The sequence below is a fragment of the Dipodomys spectabilis genome, unplaced genomic scaffold, assembly GCF_019054845.1.
Source record: "Dipodomys spectabilis isolate Male_0828 unplaced genomic scaffold, ASM1905484v1 ptg000059l, whole genome shotgun sequence".
In the NCBI taxonomy this organism is placed as follows: Eukaryota; Metazoa; Chordata; class Mammalia; order Rodentia; family Heteromyidae; genus Dipodomys; species Dipodomys spectabilis.
In genome coordinates this window covers 4,906,232-4,925,373 of record NW_024870736.1, presented here as the reverse complement: position 1 = coordinate 4,925,373, position 19,142 = coordinate 4,906,232, and the positions used below count along the sequence as shown (strand labels likewise).

At 40.9% G+C, this 19,142-nt stretch overlaps 1 protein-coding gene across 4 annotated transcripts in view; it reads left to right on the top strand.

Annotated features, from left to right (window-relative positions):
• The first annotated feature begins 343 nt into the window (after positions 1 to 343).
• Dusp22 (dual specificity phosphatase 22) overlaps positions 344 to 19,142 on the top strand; it is a 97,780-nt gene continuing 78,981 nt past the window's right edge. For 2 of the 4 annotated variants that reach the window (XM_042680330.1, XM_042680328.1), the window contains exons 1-2: positions 344 to 674; positions 14,153 to 14,186. In XM_042680330.1, coding sequence (XP_042536264.1) covers positions 654 to 674; positions 14,153 to 14,186 — 55 coding nt within the window. In that variant the 5' untranslated portion in view covers positions 344 to 653. The remainder of the gene's footprint in view (positions 675 to 14,152; positions 14,187 to 19,142) is intronic. The other 2 variants (XM_042680331.1, XM_042680332.1) reach the window with 2 other exon arrangements.

Sequence of the window (19,142 nt, the reverse complement as noted above, 5' to 3'; positions counted from 1 at the left end):
CCCAAAGACCAGGGTTCTGATCATCACCGGATTCACAGAGGTAGTCATGGTAGGGAAGAGATTGCTGGTAACAGGCTCCCAAGTGGCCCCTGGGGAAAAGGCCAGCAGTGACTCCCACACACCACAGCGTGTTTCCCCGCCCCTCCAACCCCCAACTGCCTTGCAGCGCCTGCGCTCTGCCTGCCCCTTCCCCCGGGGTGGGGGGAACTAGAGGTACGGAGAGGAGGAGCCTGTGACGCTTGGCGGTGCTCGGGATGCGCACGCGCGTCCCCTCTCTTTTCCACCCCCAACCTCCACCTCCTCCCCCCCCCCCCCCCCAGCGGCCACCCGGAACCGACTACAAACCCCAGGGTGCGTGTCTCAGGCTGCGGGGGAGGGAAGCTCGCACTCCCCGTGCGCGGGGGCGGGGCCCTCAAATCGAGACCATTTCCCGGTAAAGTCGCCGGGAAGTTCCGGGGCGGCTTAGCGGAAAACACTGTCGTCATGCCAGGTCCTGGTAGCCAGCCCAGTCCCCGGGGCCCGCCCGGACGTTGATTAGTGTCCGGGTTGTTTACTGCGGAGCTCCAGCGCCCCGCGACGCTCCTCCCGCGCCCCACCCTCCCTCCTCCGCCGGCGAGCGCGGCGACCGGCGTGCTCGGAGCGCGGCCGCCACCATGGGGAATGGGATGAACAAGGTAACGCGTCTCCGTCCTTCGTGCCCGTTTCCCCTCACTTTTCAGCCTCTCTTGGGGGCCTTTCCTCGGTCCCCTGACCAGGAGGCGGAGGCTGCCCACCTGTCAGTCCTACCCCATTGGATCCTGGGTGCGCTTTCGCGTTCGGGGAGAAGAGCGGGAGAGGGGCGGTGTACTGCGTACAGCGGTGTGATGTCTGTTTTGGGGGTGTTCCCCCTCCCTCCGCGGGTTTCCGGGTAAGCAGCGCCCCTCTCGCCGCCTGCCCCGCCCTCCGGTGCGTTCTGCGGCCGAAAGAGCTGTGCCCTTTAAAACGTTGACACGTTCCACCTAGAGATCTTTCTAGGCCCAGTTCCTAATGATGTGGTTTCTCTCTCTCCCCTCCCTGGCACTCCCAAACTAAGCTCTCAAGCTTCACCACCCACATCGTTATTAAATTGGTGATCGACATCTTCGGTAATTTCCTCTTTCTTCTCCCCAGATTGATGTGCTTTGTGCACATGGCAAAATGGTTAAAATGATTTAAAAAAAAAACAACTGGTGGTGAAGTTGACAGAAAGTAAGAACTGATCTGTTTTTCATTAACAGAATATAAGAATAGATTCAGAATTGATTTGTCCTAGGTTATATGTAGTTTCAGCTACAAGGGAAACCTGTTGCCTAGCTACTTGTGCCTTCTAGAAAATTATTATTACTTTTCTTGCCCTGTTCTGTCCTCCACCTTCTGTCCTATAGTTTCTTCTCCCCTTCTTCCTAGCCTGTAAGAGAATAACTTTTTTGTCTTTTGGGTCAAGGGAAGGTGCTCAGTTCTAGCTCTGGCAGTGGAGATTTTTGTGATTTGGTTCTTCCTGGTTTAAAGAGAATTCTTAGAAGACTTTTTTAAGGTTCTCAACGAACATGGAGACTACAGAAATAGTTTTGGATCAAATTAGTCTCTAGTTTTGGATTCCCATCCTCCACTGTATATTCTGTTCTCTTAACATCTTCACATGCATTCAGTTTCCATATTGAGTGGGTTTATCACTGTGGCTAGTTCACACTCCCCTTTTCTCCCTCTCCTACCTTCCCCCTTTTTTCCTCTTCTTCCAGTCCCTTCCCCTTTTTTCCCCTTCCCTCCTCTCCCTCTTCTACCCTCCCTTTTCCTTGAGTCCCCTCCTTCCCTCCTTCCCTCTCCCTTCCTTCCTTCCTTCTTTCTTCCCTACCTCCCTCCTTTTATTCCTCCCTTTCCTTCTCACTCTTTCTCCCTCTCCTCTTCACTCTTTCTCTCCCTCCTGCCCTGTCCTCTTATCCTCCTCCTTTTCTCTCTTGGGATTTGTCTCAGTAGTGGGATCAGCAGTTGTTTGGTTTTGTTTTTCCCTCTTCATTTAATTTTTTAATTTTTAAACTTTTTTCGGTTTTTAAATTGTCTTTAAGTAATTGTACAAAGGAATTGCTATTTAACAAAGCACTTTATGAATACATCTTGATCAGTGTCACCCCTTTCAACATTCTCACCCCCACCCCACCCCTTCTCTTATTTTTCTTAATTTTGTAGACTACACATTGATTTGTTGACTGCATTCTCTTCCTTTTCTCATCTTCATGTATCCACCCCTCTCCCCTTGGCCTCACCCCTCCTCTTGTAAGTGCTTATTTTGTTGAGCTTTGACTGACTTTGCTTTTCTAAGGAATTACACTATTTGAGTTCCCCCTAGAATCAACCATATTTTAGATAATACATGTGTAACCACTTGTACACCACCCAACATGTTTATTTATTTATAAAATAATTCTAGCTGCCACATAAGAGGGAAACCATAGAATCTTTGTCTCTTTGAGCCTGACTTGACAATATAATTTCTTCCAAGTTTTTCCATTTCCTGACAAATGGTACCATATCATTCTTTGTAATGAATGAGTAAAAGTCCATTGTGTATATATACCATATTTTCTTGGTCTGTTCATCCATTGAGGGGCATCTGGGCTGATTCTATATCTTGAGTATGGTGAATAGTGCTGGAATGAATATGGGTGTGCTGGTGGCTGTATTGTTTGGCTCTTGCTGAAGGGAAATGGAAATGGGAATCCAAAGTGGGAAAAGAAAAGTGTCCTGGGGGAATCCTACATACCTACTAAACTGCACCTTCCTTTATTAAGTCTACTGTGTCCTGGAGACCTGGCTCATAAGTGAAAGAACTGTTGCATATTTTGAGTTGTGAATCACTCATCCAAGTATTTTGGTGACAAGAATTTGTCTTCCTCTCTCTTTTGTTTGTTGCCAGTGATCATGTTTGGAAACAGATGCCTTCTTTCTTGGATAAATACTGGAGTTATGTCCCATGAGCCTTCTGTTTTTATAAATTCTAACACTAAAAATTTTCATCATGAGTGTGAGGGTACTGCCTTGGTACTGATTATCCTCATAGTTCAACTTACCTTTGATAATTTCTACAGTTTTCCTCTTTGAATTGTTTCATTGTCCTCTTTCTTCATTTAATTTGTAGTATTTTAATATGTAATTCAAAGAACAAATTGAAAAATATAAAGGATTGTCTAGGGAATCACAAATAATTTCATACTTTTCAGCAAAAGCAGTATATTCACCTACTTTTTAACCTTTTAATGAACAGATTTCTTGACTACCTTATTACCATAATTTACAAATAGAGACAATCTCTAGTGTATAAATTGCAAATCACATGCACAGAGAGATTGAGACACTGTTAATTCTGTATGTACTACTTGTACACTTAGTAATTACTAGGAGGGAGAGGGAGGGGTTGAGACAGATGAGCAGGCAAAGTGCCTTCCCAGAACCTTCAGTGTAGACCAGTATAGATTATGTGAGCTGTGTCTACAGTTTAAAATTTCCTAATAGCCACATAAAAAAGTAAAACAGATGTCATTTTTCTGAATATATTTTATTCAACTAAATACATAAAAAATAGTGTCATTTCAAGAGTAGCCAATATAATTGTTTATGGACTATCTTATGCTTTTTTTCCTACTACATCTTTAATATCTGGTATGGTATCTATATGAAATATATATTTATATAGATACAGAATGAATATAGACTTACCTAAATTTATATGGAATTACATCTCTTTGAGGATTTGCCACATTTAAGTACTCAGTAGCTACCAGTACTTGCTGGTTTAAAGGAGATTCTTAGAAGGCTTAAAAAAAAAAACCTTAAAAAAGACACATGAGTGTGGAGGGGCAGGGGGAAAGCAAGAGAGAAAGGAAGGGAGGGAGGGAGATGAAGAAAGAGAGAGGAAGAAGAAAGAAAAAAAGGAAGGAAGGAAGAGAAAAGAAAAGGAAGGAAGGAAAGCAAGCAAGGTAAAAGACTAGAGGGCCAAAGTTGAAGATAGGCAGTTTCAGGAGAATGTGGAAGTAGAGGATATGTTTAAAGCCACCTGAAAGGGTTCTCCAATTCAGGCAAAAGATCCTGTTAGATAAACATATGTAACTTGAGATCAGAAGAAATTTCCCCAAATTACAAAGTTGGATAGTGGTAAATTGTTAGAAGCCAGCAACCAAGAGCCACAACTAATGCTTTTTTTTATGTGTTATGCTGTTGTTATTCCCAGCTGTAAAAAGACAAAAGATGGATTGGCTTTCAGAATGAGGGGAAAGAAATGCATTTCTAAGAACATTTATAAATTAAAAGGTAATGTCCTTAGTCCTTAGAAAGACAAAAAATGTAACGGGGGGGGGGGGGGGGGGGTGGGAAAATATGTCAGAATATGTGAGTGAGCTCTCAGGTTCCTGGAATAAAATTCCTTTCTCATTTCATACAAATTGGTCACCCTTGGCCAAAGAAAACTTATGAACTAAGCAATACAGATTCTACTCCAACTGCTTTGGGGATAGCAGTTTTTGTTTGCATTTCACATCACCATGGTAGATCTTCTCATAGGAGTATCCCAATTTTCTGGTTGTTATACAGAGGGTAGGAGAGGAACAGCCTTGTATATCCTGTCCAATTAAAGATGAGAGGAAATTGTGATACCAACATAGTAGTTTAATCTGCTAGTTTTTGAGCTTTATCTCATATATCTGCACTTTATAAAATCCAAGCCTCACCATAGACTCATGAGGTTAGACTGTCTTGTCCTCTTTGTACAGATTGTGCAATGAAGCTTGGAGAGACTAGGTAGAATGACTAAGGTCCTAATGCAAGAAGTGGCAGAACCAGATTGGAATCCCACACAAATTTCTAAGACAGCAGAAGCTGTCTTATTCATTCCAAGTGAATTATGAAGTCCCTGAAAAATATCTTGAAAACAGCCTTAGAGATTCAGATTAATTATAGAACAGGCAGTGGTCCTCTTCCCTTCTTTTATGTTTGTGATTGATAAGGAAATGGTAAAAGGTAGGCAGCTAAAACTGTCTTTTCTTTTTTGTTCTGAGTTGACCAAAACTCCAATTGCTAATGAGCTTATGGTGTATGGGTCCTTGTTTGGAGTATTTCACCACACTCATTCATTTGCTCCTATCCAAACCCTATGAAGTGGGTGCTGCTCATTCTATGACTGTTTTGGAGATAAGATGCACAGAGTTTGGGAGACCCATCTAGGTCATCCAGTGGTGAGTGGAAAAGCCTGGACATGAATGCCAGGTGGTTGGGCTCCTAGTGCTAAGTGCCTCAGTACACTAAGAGCTCAGTTCAGTTTCTGATAAGATTAGGGACAAATGAAACCAGCTATTACATGGAAATGTCATGTTTCTGTGGAGCCTTTGAAAGTTCCTAAGTTTTCTCAAGAGTCTGAATTCTTCACCTCTTTTAGGAGAGGAACTATATGTAAAACCTTTTGTTTTTACTGTCATCTCATGACTCTAAAGTTCTATAGTACCTTATTAAAAAAAAAAAAAAGGCAACTCAGCCATGAGAAAGGCATAAGAAGGAAGACAACTGTTTTAGAATGGCTATTTCCAGCTAGGCACGGTGGCTCATGTCTGTAATCCTAGCTACTCAGAAGTCTGAGATCTGAAGATAATGGTTTGAAGTCAGCCTAGGCAGGAAAGTCCATAAAACCCTTATCTCTAATAAACAACCCAGAAAAAGCTGGAAGTAGAGCTTTGGATCAGTGGTAGAGTGCCAGCCTTGAGCAAAAAGAAGTTCAGGGACAGAGATCTGGCCTGAGTTTGAGCAGGCGAGGTGGGGGGGGAGGGTGGAAGGGACGCCCCACTGGTGGGTGCACATGCGTGCCTTCCTCATCACCCCTAATGGTGCTTTCCTTTGGGAATATAAGGGAGTACAGTTAAGAAAGTTATGGTTCAAGGGAAATATATACTCCAAGGTAGAGAGCAACTGCCTAGGTAACATTTTGAATTGTGTGATTATTTGCTGTGGGGACTATCATGCACATTCTAGGAAGTTTAACAACATCCCAGACCTGTGCTCTATCATTTGCATCCTTCTCCACTAGGCCAACCAAAAATATCTCAGACATTTACAGATATTACCTGGATGGTGACAAATATGTCACCATTTAGAGGACCACTGATCTATCACAGTATCTCCTCAGGCCTGTGAATCTGAATAGAGATCAAGAAGTGAAATAGAGCTTAACAGTTTGGGAAGTACTGTTTCAGTAGAGGAAGGTATTTCTGTGTCACTATATGCTGCTTCTTATGTCTGGCTCCCGTGACTTAGTTGCCTTCCTCTATCCAGTAACCTGTTTATTAAATTGTATTTTGAACAACCACTGTTATCAAGGCATTGTGCTACATCCAGTAGTAGAAAATACATATGACAAATATGATGAATCTGCTGCCCAAATTGGTCTCAGGAATCTTAATTTCAACAAATGGCCATTGTTCAGTGATGATAATGGTGTTCATTGTCTTAAAATGCATCAGTTTAGAAATATTTTCTCTTTTATATTTTTTTGTAGAGAGTAGGGGTACTGGAGATTGAACTCAAGGCTTTGAATTTGCTAAATAAACACTGCCACTAAGATACATCTTTGTCCCATTTTATTTTCTTTAGAGATAGGGTCTTGCTTAATTGCCCATACTGTCCTTAAACTTGTGATTCTCCTGTCTCAAGCCTTCCACCATACTAGATCTCCTTTCAGTCTTAAATTTTCATATTTGACAGAGTAGATGCTCAAGGTAGTGTTTATAAGGGCACACAGGGTATTCTCAGATTCTTCCCTTTGTAAACACAAACTGGTTAAGACTATGGCCAAATGACATTAAGGAAGACTCTGACATTTAACTCTTCAGGGAATCCACCAAAACTTTCCCTATGATCCCTGAATTTGTAACCCAGAAAGTCTTTTCTGACCTAGGAAGAATTAAGATTTCCACCCCCATCCTCCCGCACCCAGCCACCTGGAACATGTGGCATCAAAATAGCTCCTTGACCAGGAATTTATCATTCACATGTCTTTGGCTGGAGTTCTTAAATTCCATGGCATCCTGAAATACTAAGAGAAATATTTCCTGCCTAGAAGCAGGACACTTATTTGAACACTTATTTATTCTGGACACTTATTTGAAGCTAAGTATTTTGTTTTTTATATTTCTGTACAGACAAAATTAATACAGTATATATGTGGTTGGAAAAAATCTGATTGAGGAGTTGTCACTGTGGTATGTCTTTAGTATAAGCTGAAAGTATTTCTGCATAAATACTCTGGCTTTCTTTAACCTGTGCCTAGACAGTCTGTTAACAGAAAACAGGACTCTCTTTGACAAGCAGAATTCCAGAGAACCTCTTCCTATGTGAGTTTACTCATTGGTTACCTCTAGGCTTTGGTGGATATCATCCAGGAACATGGTATGCTGTGGTTTGTATATGCCTAGTCCCCCCCCCAAAAAGCATACTGAAACTTGATTCTTTAAGTATTGGTGCTAAGAGGTGATAGGACCTGTTACAGGCAAATGGAACATGAAGGGATGGATTAATACTTTTCTCACAGGAATACGTTAGCTATGCACCTTATGTTTCTTCTACATGCACCAGAAGGCCCTCACCAGAAGCTGCCACCCTTCCCTGATCTTGTTTAGTAATTCTGTATGGAAGATAAATGGGAATGAACAATTTGTTTTCTATTTCCAGCCTTTGAAATTCTAGCTCACTCTCCTGGTCTGGAATAGAATGTTAAAGTGGACACTGTGTCCTTGCTTCAGAGAGAGAGAGAGAGAGAGAGAGAGAGAGAGAGAGAGAGAGAGAGAGAGAGAGTGTGTGTGTGTGTGTGTGTGTGTGTGTGTGTGTGCGCGTGTGCCTGCACATGTGAGGTTTGGGTTTGAACTCAGTTGCGAGGAACTGTTGCTGAGCTTTTTTACTAAAGGCCAGTGTTCTTCTACTTGAGCCACAGCTCCACTTCTGGCTTTTTAATGATTAATTGGAGATAAGAGTCTGAAGGACTTTCCAGGCTGGCTTTAAACTGTGATCCTTAGCTCAGCCTCCTATATAGCTAGGATAATAGGCGTGAGCCACCAGTGTCCAGTAAAATTAACAGACAGGTAAAATACCCAACCAGATTTTTGTAGTGACTCATCTCTTTATCCAGAGGGTCTTACTTTCCTAGTACTATGCTCCAACAACCATTTAAGCCCCTGTTTTGCTTCCATACTGGTCCCAGAGTGCTGATATTGCCTGTCACTATTTCCTACATGGAAACCCACTCAAGGAAAAGGGGAAGTGTTTGATCTTTCTGGCTTAGCTTTCATTGGGCATTACCAGCCATGTCCCTTCTTTCCTTGCTTTGCCTTCTTCCACTCTTTATGTTGCGCATCCACAAGTTTAAGGAAGTATATTTCAAAAGAAAAACTTCTAAAAAAATGGAAAAAAAAACCTTGGATATGCTATACTAAGTTGAATCCACGTAAATGCAGTCATATGGTAATTCACATCTTGCTCTTGCCTCTTCCATTTCATAGTGTCTGGTCTTTCTGCAGCATTCACCTTAAGTCTCTTTCCTACGCTGTGTAATTAGGCCTATGTTTGTGTCTGTTCTGAGCATGTGCTGACTACTTTTCTAATTATTCCATGTACAGGGAGTAATTGTTGTTGGATAGTTGCAAGGTGACAACTGTTGATATAGCATTTAAATTGTATAAGGATAAGTCACCTAGAGATGACTTAAAATGTACTAGACTCTGGTGTTGGTGGCTGATGCATATAATCTATTACTCCAGATGCTGAGATACAGAGGATGGTGGTTTAAGGGAAGCATGTGCAAAAAGTTTAGTAGATTCTATCTCCAGTGAAAAGGAGATCTGGGGGGTTAGCTTAAGTGGTAGAGTGCCAGTATAACAAGCACAAGGTCGTGAGTTCAGACACCACTATCATTAAAGCAAAAACCAAAAAAGTATACTGGTGAATGAATGTGTGTAGGTTATGTGCAAAGACCACACTGTTTTACCTAAGGGACCATGGATTTTGTTGTCTTTTGAGGGTGCTAGAACCAAATCTTCAGAAATGTCAAATGAGTGTATTTACATGTAAGATTCAAGAAGCAGCTAGATGTCAAAGATTGACTGTTCACAGGCCATAATCAGCACTCAGATGTATTTTGTTGGTTTATATCAATATATGAGCAATTTGATTTAAAATGTATTTTCAAAAATCAGCCTATTTTCCATAAAACCTGAATGCTGACATTTGGGGGCTCCTTTCTGTGTCTCCATATGGCCATGCTAGCCATTGTATCAGGGTTAACTTCTCAAATGTGGATAAGGTTGGAGAAAGCACTTGGGCAGCGGCTGAGAATAAGAACATGAGAGGCTCAATCTGGGTCACTGCCAAGGCACAGATTTATATTTCATGTTGAAAGCTGTTTACAGCCTTGAAAAGAATGAAGCTCAAGAATCACACAGTTAACTTTATATAGGATAGAGACCATTCAAAGGGTTCTTTGGAAGAACAAGACTAGAATAAAGCAGTTCAGTGGTATAGAAATTCAGAGGGGAGATACTAAGAAGCAGAGCAAAGGTAACACACTAAATCTCAAAAACAGTTATTGAGGCATAGATGCAAATATTAATGAGACAGGAATGACCAGAGACTGAAAGAGCCTTTTTGGTCATGGTGATTTCCAATGTGCTAGAGTGCCATCTGAGGTGCTTATTGCAAGGTGGAGAGGCCTTTGTTGACAGAAGTAGAATGAGAATGGGTGTCATACCTGTTACTCACCTCAAGGTCTGGGTAGCTTTGCCACATCTGTGCCTTTTTGTTTCAAGTAGAAAGTCTATACCAGGGATCTTGGTTATAAGCAGGAGAATCTAGATGCAGCTCTTTTAGGTAAACTGGGCAGATGACTAGGAAGCTGGTGAATAAGATTCAGACTACTCTGCCTAGAGCAGATTTCATAAGCTGTAGGATAAGAGAGAATATTTCTGGGGTTGCCTCAAAATGTGGATATCATAGCCAGTTGATGTTGAATGTGCCACCAACTCATTGCCTCTGCTGTTAAAAAAAAAGGATGCTCTAAATATTTCTGGATTATTGTTTGCAGCAAGTGAAGTGATCTGTTACCCTTGAGTTGCACACTTAGGCCAGAACTGAAAAATCTTATGTAAGTAATTGCTTGGTATCTTGCCACCTCTGTAGTAAGAGCGGGGTATATTTCCCACCAAAATTCCTAAGGGAAAATGGGGAACATGGTTCCCCAAACCTAGGAAAGGGCTTCAGAACCTTGGAAACGAATAAACAGAAATATCTATTATAATAATTTTTAAAATTTTTAGACATGCCTAAGTGCTGATGAATTCCAGACAGTGAGAAACTCTTGGGAGCAAGAAAAAGTGATATGGCAAGATTAGACCAGTAAGAGGTATTAGGAAAGTAGGACTTGGCTAGAGATGACATCGAAGAGGGAAATCCTTTAGACATGATTTGGAAAGCCAGGTGCTGGTGACCCATGACTATAATCTTAGCTACTCAGGAGGCTGAGATTTGAGGATTGTGGTTCAAAGTCAGCCCAGGCAGGAAAGTCTGTGATACTCTTATCTCCAATTAACCACCAAAAAAACTGGAAGTGGCACTATTACTTAATGTGGTAGAGCACTACCCTTAACTGAAAAAGCACAGGGACAGCACCCAGGCCCTGAGTTTAAGCAGCCCCGTGACGGACAAAAATAGAGAGATTTGGAAATATCTTGTGTATGTGGCTTAGAATTCAAATGTCTCTTTAAAGGCTTGATCTCCATGTGCTATTGAGAAATTGAAAACTTTTGGAGAAAGTGGTGTTATTGAAGGCATGCCCTTGAAGGCAACATGAGGTCAACAGACCTCTTCCACTATACTTTGATTCCACCATGACATAATATACTCGACAGACCCAACATGATAGGACAAAGTGACCATGAACCAAAACTTCTGAAAACTCTAATCCTCCTTTCAAGTTGTTTATCTCAGCTATTTTGTCACAGCAACAGAAAGCTGTTACACTGTGGAAGCCATGCTCAATATTTGGTGGAAATATTTGGTCTTTATTTTCTTAAGGAAGGGGTTTCCCATTAACATTTTGATCTGGAAATAATGCAGTGGAATATGACTTCAGAACATTTATTTGATGCAACAGAGAATATGTCCAGTGGCTACTAATTGGGGTTCCGGACTCAGCCTGAAGAGAGAGATATGAAATACTTGCCCAATAGGTAAAGGTAGGGAGTTAGAAGTCAGGGACCACTGTGCTTATAGGTTCCAGGTTTTCTATTTGAGGTGATTGGAAGAAGGTACCATAAAGGCTGGAAGACAGTACCATAAAGGCAAGAGAAATTGAAGATAATCGGATGTTTCAAGCTTCCAGAAGAGAGTTGAAGACAGGACTAAAGATGCATTCCCAAGTGTTTTTGTAAGTCATAAAGTCATAGACTGGAGCACTAGGGCTCATAAGTGTTGTGCTCTCATGCCCTAATTTTATTTTTGTCTAAAAATAATGCAACCTATATTAGCTCATGTTTAATAGCAAAGCAGTAGAAATACAGAGAAGAAAAACAAAAAATGAGCTATGATCTTTTCCTCAAATGATCCCTGTTTATTTTTTAAGGCAAACTGAAGTAGAATCTGCACACAGCATCTAAACAAAAATGTCCAATTACCTTTCAAGTCCTCTCCCTTGGTATCCTTCATAGGGGTGGATATGGTAATGGCTATTATATTGGGCAAATAAATGGTCACATTGCCTTTATAACTATCATCTATATGGAGATAAAGTTATTTGCAGTCATTACCAAAAATATACTATTCTAGTACTTGTTAAAGATGACAAGGAAGACTATTGAAGTCTGTGTAATAGGGGGATTGAATTCAGCTGTCAGTATGTCAGGAGTGAGTAAATGAAACATCATTAAAAGGAAGTTTATATTATCAAGGGTGGAGGAAGAGAAGCCAAAAGGTGTGGGGAGAGGTGTAGATTATAACCCAGTTTAGCAGAATTCTTTCTTTACTTGGAACAATGTGCACTACGGACCAGGCCTAGTGGAATATAGTTCCCAGGTACTTGTCTGTTGTTTGATCAGAGAGTCTTTGTCACTATCAGCCAAAAACAATCTCTAGTGTCTTATGTTCTTTAGTAACTAATGTCATAGAGGAGGCCTTGATAAGTGCTCAGCCACATGTGAAAAAGTTTCAGGTGGCCAAGAACTACTAGAGAACAACTGGATCCATCTCTTAAGATGAACTCGCATTGTTTATCTTTTAAAGCAGGAATGATGAATTATCTACCTTTTCTCCTAGGAGACCTTACAAATTGATTATATTTCAAGAAATACGATTTCAAAAAACACCTGCCAAGTGTTTATTAGCAGTGGCTAGTGCTCTTTCTCCCTGAGATATGGTCTCACCTTTTCTTAGCTACAGAGCTAAGAAAGAGACTTTCCTGCTTCCTGCTGCAACTTCATCAAGGCAATAAATGACCTTAATAGCCCATGAGACACCTTCTAGGTACCCCCACATTTTAAGGCAGCTAGGGTGATTATTGTCCCCTGCTCATATCACTTGGGTTTTGCCAGTTGTCCTGGAGTAATTACTAACAGTGTTTCTTTTCACTCCCAGAACTGTTCTGGTTTGATCTATGCATGCTATGACCTCTATATGTCTGTACAGAGTCTAACCCTGCAATTCTGACAGATGACAACAGAGCCTCTGCAGTGATTCAACACATGCTGGCAGTTTGTAGCAAAGCAGCTAGTTGTCAGAAAGATGACTAACAAAGTCAGTGCATGTAAAAACATGACACAGGCTACTTGTCATGACACAGGTTTTCTCAATGGGAGTAGACAAAAATAGGGACATACACAAGCCAGCAGGAAGGTACAGTCAAGACCTCTGTGAAGCCAGTGAGAGGTATGCACTTGGAAATCATGGCAGTGAGGATGTGAGTATATTTTTAACTTCTAGTGTATGTCCATATATGGATTTTACAGTGTCCATACAAAGGATTGGCAAAATAAGGATTACCTCGGGGTGAGAGTTAGCTCAAGTGTCAGAGTGTTTGCCTTGCATGTTCAAGGTTCAGACTCCAAACACCAGTATTACAAAGAGAAGATACCTTGGAACATTGCAAATTATGGGGTCCTTGTGAAAAATACTGTTCTCAGTTTGCATCTCAGTTCTGTTAAACATTCCATGTGGGGAAATTAAGCAAAGTTCCTAGTGGCCAGGCATTTGTTGGTTTATTTTTTGCCAGTACTAGAGCACTATCTCTTAGCTTTTTCACTTAAGGCTGATATTCTACCACTTGAAATATGGCTCCTTTTCAGGCTATTTGATGATTGATTGGGAGACTAGAGTCTCAAGGGCTTTTCTGCCTGGGCTGGCTCCAAACTGTGATGCTCAGATTTCAGTATCTTGAGTAGCTAAGATTACAAGCATAAGCCACTGATGCTCACTTAAAAATCTATTTTTAACAGGATCTGGGGTTCTAGTGGATATCTGGTTTGAGAACCACTGCCATATGTAGATGTTCTGGAGCAAATGTCTATTCTTCATTTGTGTATATTTGTACAATTCATAAATGCAGCAACTCAATGGTCATTTTCTCTGGAGCTAAGGAAGGTGTACCTGCCAAAGTAGCTTTCTAACCCAGCAGAAAGACAGACCTACTTATATCTGGCTACCACACTGCTTAATGGTCTAGATGCTTAGAGCTCAGAAAATACCTCCCCAGGGATGACTTAGCAGTTGGCCCACCTAGAAGCAAACCTAGCATGCCCATCGACCTTCAACAGCAGAGGACAAAGTATAACAAGGCTGAAAGAAGTATATGATGGGTAAGGTGGGTTCTCAGAATGCTCAGGAGCACCATCTCTAGCTTATGCTCAGTAACTTGAAGCACATATTCTGTATCTTTCCAAAGACTCTCTGAGCAAGTTTTCTAGTGGCCAGGTATGGACCGGAGCATATAAATGGGATTCTCTGTCCCCTTCCAGGAAAAGTGCCTACACTTTGCTAAAGTATGCTAGGCTGGGGTTTCTACCTCTGTGCTAACAAAAGCATGGGCTTTGAGAATGTGATACTCATGTCTCTGTTTCTTTCCTAGATTCTGCCTGGTCTGTACATTGGCAACTTCAAAGGTGAGTTCTCTCTCTCTCTCTTTAATTCTAGTGGTAAATATACACAGCATAAAATGTGCTGTTGCTGGGCACCTGTGGCTCACGCCTGTAATTCTAGCTACTCAGGAGGCTGAGATCTGAGGATCATGGTTCAAAGCCAGCCCAGGCAGGAAAGTCCATGAGACTCTTATCTCCAATAAACCACTAGAAAACCGGAAGTGGCACTGTGGCTCAAGTGGTAGAGTGCTCGCCTTGAGCTGAAGAGCTCAGGGATAGTGTTCAGGCCCAGAGTTCAAGCCCCACAACCGACCAAAAAAAAACAAATTGTGTTGTCATAAACATCTTCCTCTTCCCAAATTTAACTTCTGCACCATTAAACACCAACTCCTTACTGCCCTGCCTTGGCATTATGAATCATACAGCATTTGTCCTTTTATGACTGGACTGTTGCACTAAGCATAATGTTTTGACTTCATCCACATTGTAGCAAATGTCAGAATTTCCTTTTTTAAAGCAAACTTAACATGACCACATTTTGCTTTCTATTTCTCTACTGGTGAACACTTGAGTTGTTTCCACAAAGGGTGAATTCATTTTTTAAAGAGTTGACTTCTCCTATGAGATTCACAGGCAGAGTATAGACTCCTGTCTGCACATGTCTCTTCTTCAAATAGCCACCATTTTCACCCATGCCGTGACACTCTTCCCATTGTTAATTGTAAGGATACCTAGGCTCCAACTTTACCTATTAACTCCCTATGCTTGCTGGACTATTATTATCAAAGATGGTGGGTAATAGGCACATTTAGCAAACACATAACATAGTTACTCTCTTTTCCCACTTTTGACTTACTTATTGATGGCAAATTTTCAGAAGCCTACTTTTTTTTAGAAGCCTACCTTTTTTAATAATCAGGAAATATAAGTGGCAGTTTCCACTACAATAGATTATGCTAGTGTTGACTTCTCACCCTATGATTATTCAGTATTTAGTGATTTGAAGTCAGCTATTGACTTTTCCTTATCCACTGAACAAATCAGATGATGATCATAGGCCTTTTGAGTGTATAGAGGCTAGTCCTCCTGCTGTATGGCATTCCAAGTTTGAGAAAACAGTGAAAACAGTGGTTCCTGAACATTGAGATGAGATGCAATTAATAGGATAGCAGACCTAGGAAAATTGTAGTAAACTCTGTCACATTGTGTTGGAAAGAATTAAGCCTTATCCACACACATGTATATTATGTATGTACATGCATCATGCATTTATCTATACCCATGTATACATACATATATTAATGCACATTTATATATGTTATACATATGTATATGTGTACACATGCATATATATATATGGGTATACGTATATGTATATGTTAGAAGTTTAGTCAAGACCATTCCTATCTGTTGTGAGGTTTTTGTTTGAATTTGTGAATTTAGGTTCAGATTGACCTTCCAAATAGTTATCAAGATTTCTCCACATAATATTTGTCTTTTTCCTTTACCCTTTCTATCCATAGATAATTGGTCTCGGAGAATTGAGCATAGAGAGCTAATAGCTCTTATTTGCTTCTACAACATAGTTAAAAGGGTACTGGAATTCCTAAATTAGTAAGCTTTGGGATAGGTAGCTTGAGAGGTGCTAGGATATAATAACAGAACAAATCTCTTAGAGTTAGTGCTTTCATGAAATTTACTGTTTTTGTGGGAGGTATCTTTAGGTTTGAAAACAAAAGTTTAGATAAATTCTTTGACAAAGAATTGCTAGGTAAAGAAAGTTGGAAAGTATTTTAATAAATGTTGACCACATTCAGTACTTTTGCCAATGGTATATGAGTTTTAACTTGACTCAGAGAATGCTACCTTTTTTTAAAGAGCATTGTGTAAGCATGAAGAAAATAGCTGAAACTTAATATTGAAATCCATACCTGTCTTCTAAATATTCAATGTCATAAGAACCCTTCACAGTTCCAGAATTCTTGCTTTGTGGTTTCATCTGTTAGAGTTTCATTGCAAGCAACTGTAACTTGTCCTTGTGCATATGGTCCATGTTTGCTGTTTCTTTCTGATATTAGTATGTAGTCATACAGTCATTGATTCACAAGACATGTATTAAACATCATGTGCAAGGCTTATCTAAAAGAAAAGAATGATCATGCAGTGTACTGACAAGAAGCTGAAAGGAGAGTAAGCATTGCAACTGTTTTGTTGGCATTAACCTGCTCATTCCTTCTACAAGCTTGTTTGGGAGCATGTCATGTAAACAAGTGTCCTCATCCACAGGTGGTCAGAATCCAGGTTAGGTTCTGCACAGGAATACAGCTGAAGAGCAGAGAACATGTTGAATGTCTTGTCTTGAAATCTCAGGAAGATCACAAGGCCATGATATTTTCACAGATAAACAAGTTGAGCCATGGTGTGGACCACCCAACTAGTGAGGTCATGCTCAGTGGTTGGTACCTGGCGAAGGCAGTGCCATTTTAATGTCATGTCTGATCCCCTTGCTGTGGGTTGGGGCTGTCTTGAGAGCAATGTAGATATTCCTGAAGCACCTTGCCAAGTCTATAATAAGTATATGTGAGCAAGGATAGCAACCTCTTCCTTTAGGGAAGTGAATGTCGCTGACATGTACACTTTAACACGGCCTCTCTTTTATTCATCTCCTTTATTTATTTACTTTTCTTCTTTAAGTTGCAACTAAACAATTTTAATACAAGAATCAGCTTAGAAATGCATAAATAAAAATGAACAGTCACTTCTTCTGTCCCATCTTTCTCCTCCCTTCCTATTAATAGTTCTTCTTGTCCTTTCTGCCCTCCTTCCTGTCTTCCCTTCATATATTCTTCCTCTTTCCCTTTTCCCAACTCTCTTTCCTTCTAGTGGGATCCTTTACATGTTGCTTTGCAGCTTCTTAGGACATATTTCCCCAACTTTGTAATTATAGTAGTTTTTTAATATTTGATGATCTTCCCTACCCCCCCCTCCCCCAACAATGGTTTTTGGAACCAAGTCTTCAATAGTTTACTGGAAGCTCCTTAGTTGCATGATTCTGTAGTTAGCTCTGCCCAGAGATTTAATAGGAAGGGGAGGAAGGAGCAGGAAAGAGCCTCTTCCTTCTAGGCTGGAAGGTGGTGTTCTTTGCTTTTTACAATTTGGCACAGGTAAATATGGGTGTCAGCTGTCAGAGGAAGCTCTCATTGTTTGAGGATGTCCACAAAAATCCAGAGGAATGAGAACAAGCTCAAGCACTGTATTTGTAGTGTTGTGCATAGAGAGGATATTCAAGGTCTCAGAGCTTTAGTTCCATATCTGCCAGTGAGACAGAAGTTTGGGTTAATGGGGTCCTGTTGGTTCAGATGGGGTGGAGTCCTTGAATGTGAAGTGGTGCTGTCAGCTTAACCTGGGAGATCTTACATATCGTGGCTGTCAGGTGGAGGAGAGTAGGTTCCAGTACTATTGTAGTAAGTGTGGATTTTGAAACAGCAGTGACACATGTCCATTCCACAACCTTAAGGCTTAGTCTGTTTGGTGTTGCTATATGAAAAGAGCTGAGTCTGGGTATTTTATGAGAAGAAATTTATTCAGCAAGTGATTCTGGAAGACCAATTGCATGGTGCCAGCATCCTGACAATGACCCCTTGCCTGCATCACAACATGATGGAGAAATTGGGAGAAATCTGGAAGAGATATGGCCCTAATATATGAGGGGGCCTCACTATAAAAATTGGCTCTGGAGACCTAACTCACTCCCCCAAGCCAGAACTAATCTTTCCCAAGAGAAGTTTCCTGTGGTCTAATTACCTGCTACTAAGTCATGTCTCTTAAAAGGTTCCCCCATCTTAGCACCACTACACTAGGGAACACGTTTCTAGCACATAAACCCTTGAAAGGCAAGCCACATCCAAACCTTAACAAATGATAACAGTGATTACATATTTACCACATGCCAGGCACTGGGCCATGCTCTTATCATTCAGTTGCTACCATACCTTGGGGATATTCTTACTGTTCTTCTCACTCTACAGCTCAGAAAAATGAGGTACAGCAAAACATGTCGAACCCATAAGCAATGAATTCATAACTAGATGTTATAATGCATAGGAACTATAGTTGTTATTAAATTAATTTATTAATGGGAAGAAGAGCATAACATGATTGAACTCTTTCCTGTCCATCAGCACATTCTCAACTTTAGAGGTAAAGTTATTTGCCTCCAAATGACTTGAAATAGCCTAATGTTCAGAACACATCAGATGGGACGGCTACATAAATACTAGAACTACATATATAATTCTTTCATCCTTCCTTTACCTTGCAGTTTCTTCTCCTTCTATCCTTCCTGGCAACCCCAGGTACCTGAAGCATTGTTGCAGGTGCTTTGAAAGGCACTGCCAAATAGTTCTAATGCTCTAATATGCTTTTTCTTTTTCTGTGCCAGAACTGGGGCTTGAATTCAGGGCTCAGCTACTATCTCTTTGTTTTTCTGCTTAAGGTTCTTTCACTTGATCCACAGCTCTGCTTCTGGCCTTTTAGTGGTTAATTGATGATAAGAATCTTGTCAACTTTTCTGGCTTTGAAACTGTGATCTTCAGATCTCAGCCTCCTGAGTTACTAGGATTACTGCTTCACAACATCAGCATAACCTAGCTACTTTTGTTAATTCTATTTCATCTCTGCTTGGCTTTTGCTGACTTCTGTGGCCACTCCAGCATTCTTACACCTTAGATGTGGTGCTGCCATTCTTCATGGGATCATAAGAAGGAAAGTATTGATTCTCACCCTTAGTAAGCATGTGGTTTTACTTTGCCCTTTAAGAACCACATTTTCCTGCAAAGCCACAGGCTCTACCAGTGAGGTCTCAGTAGTGTTCTTGGGAACTTGTGAGCCAGGAAGGGAATGGATGACCCTGAGGGAATAGACAGATACATTTTGTTGTCCCAGTGCTCAACTTGTGTGAAGGAGACATTTGTTTCACAG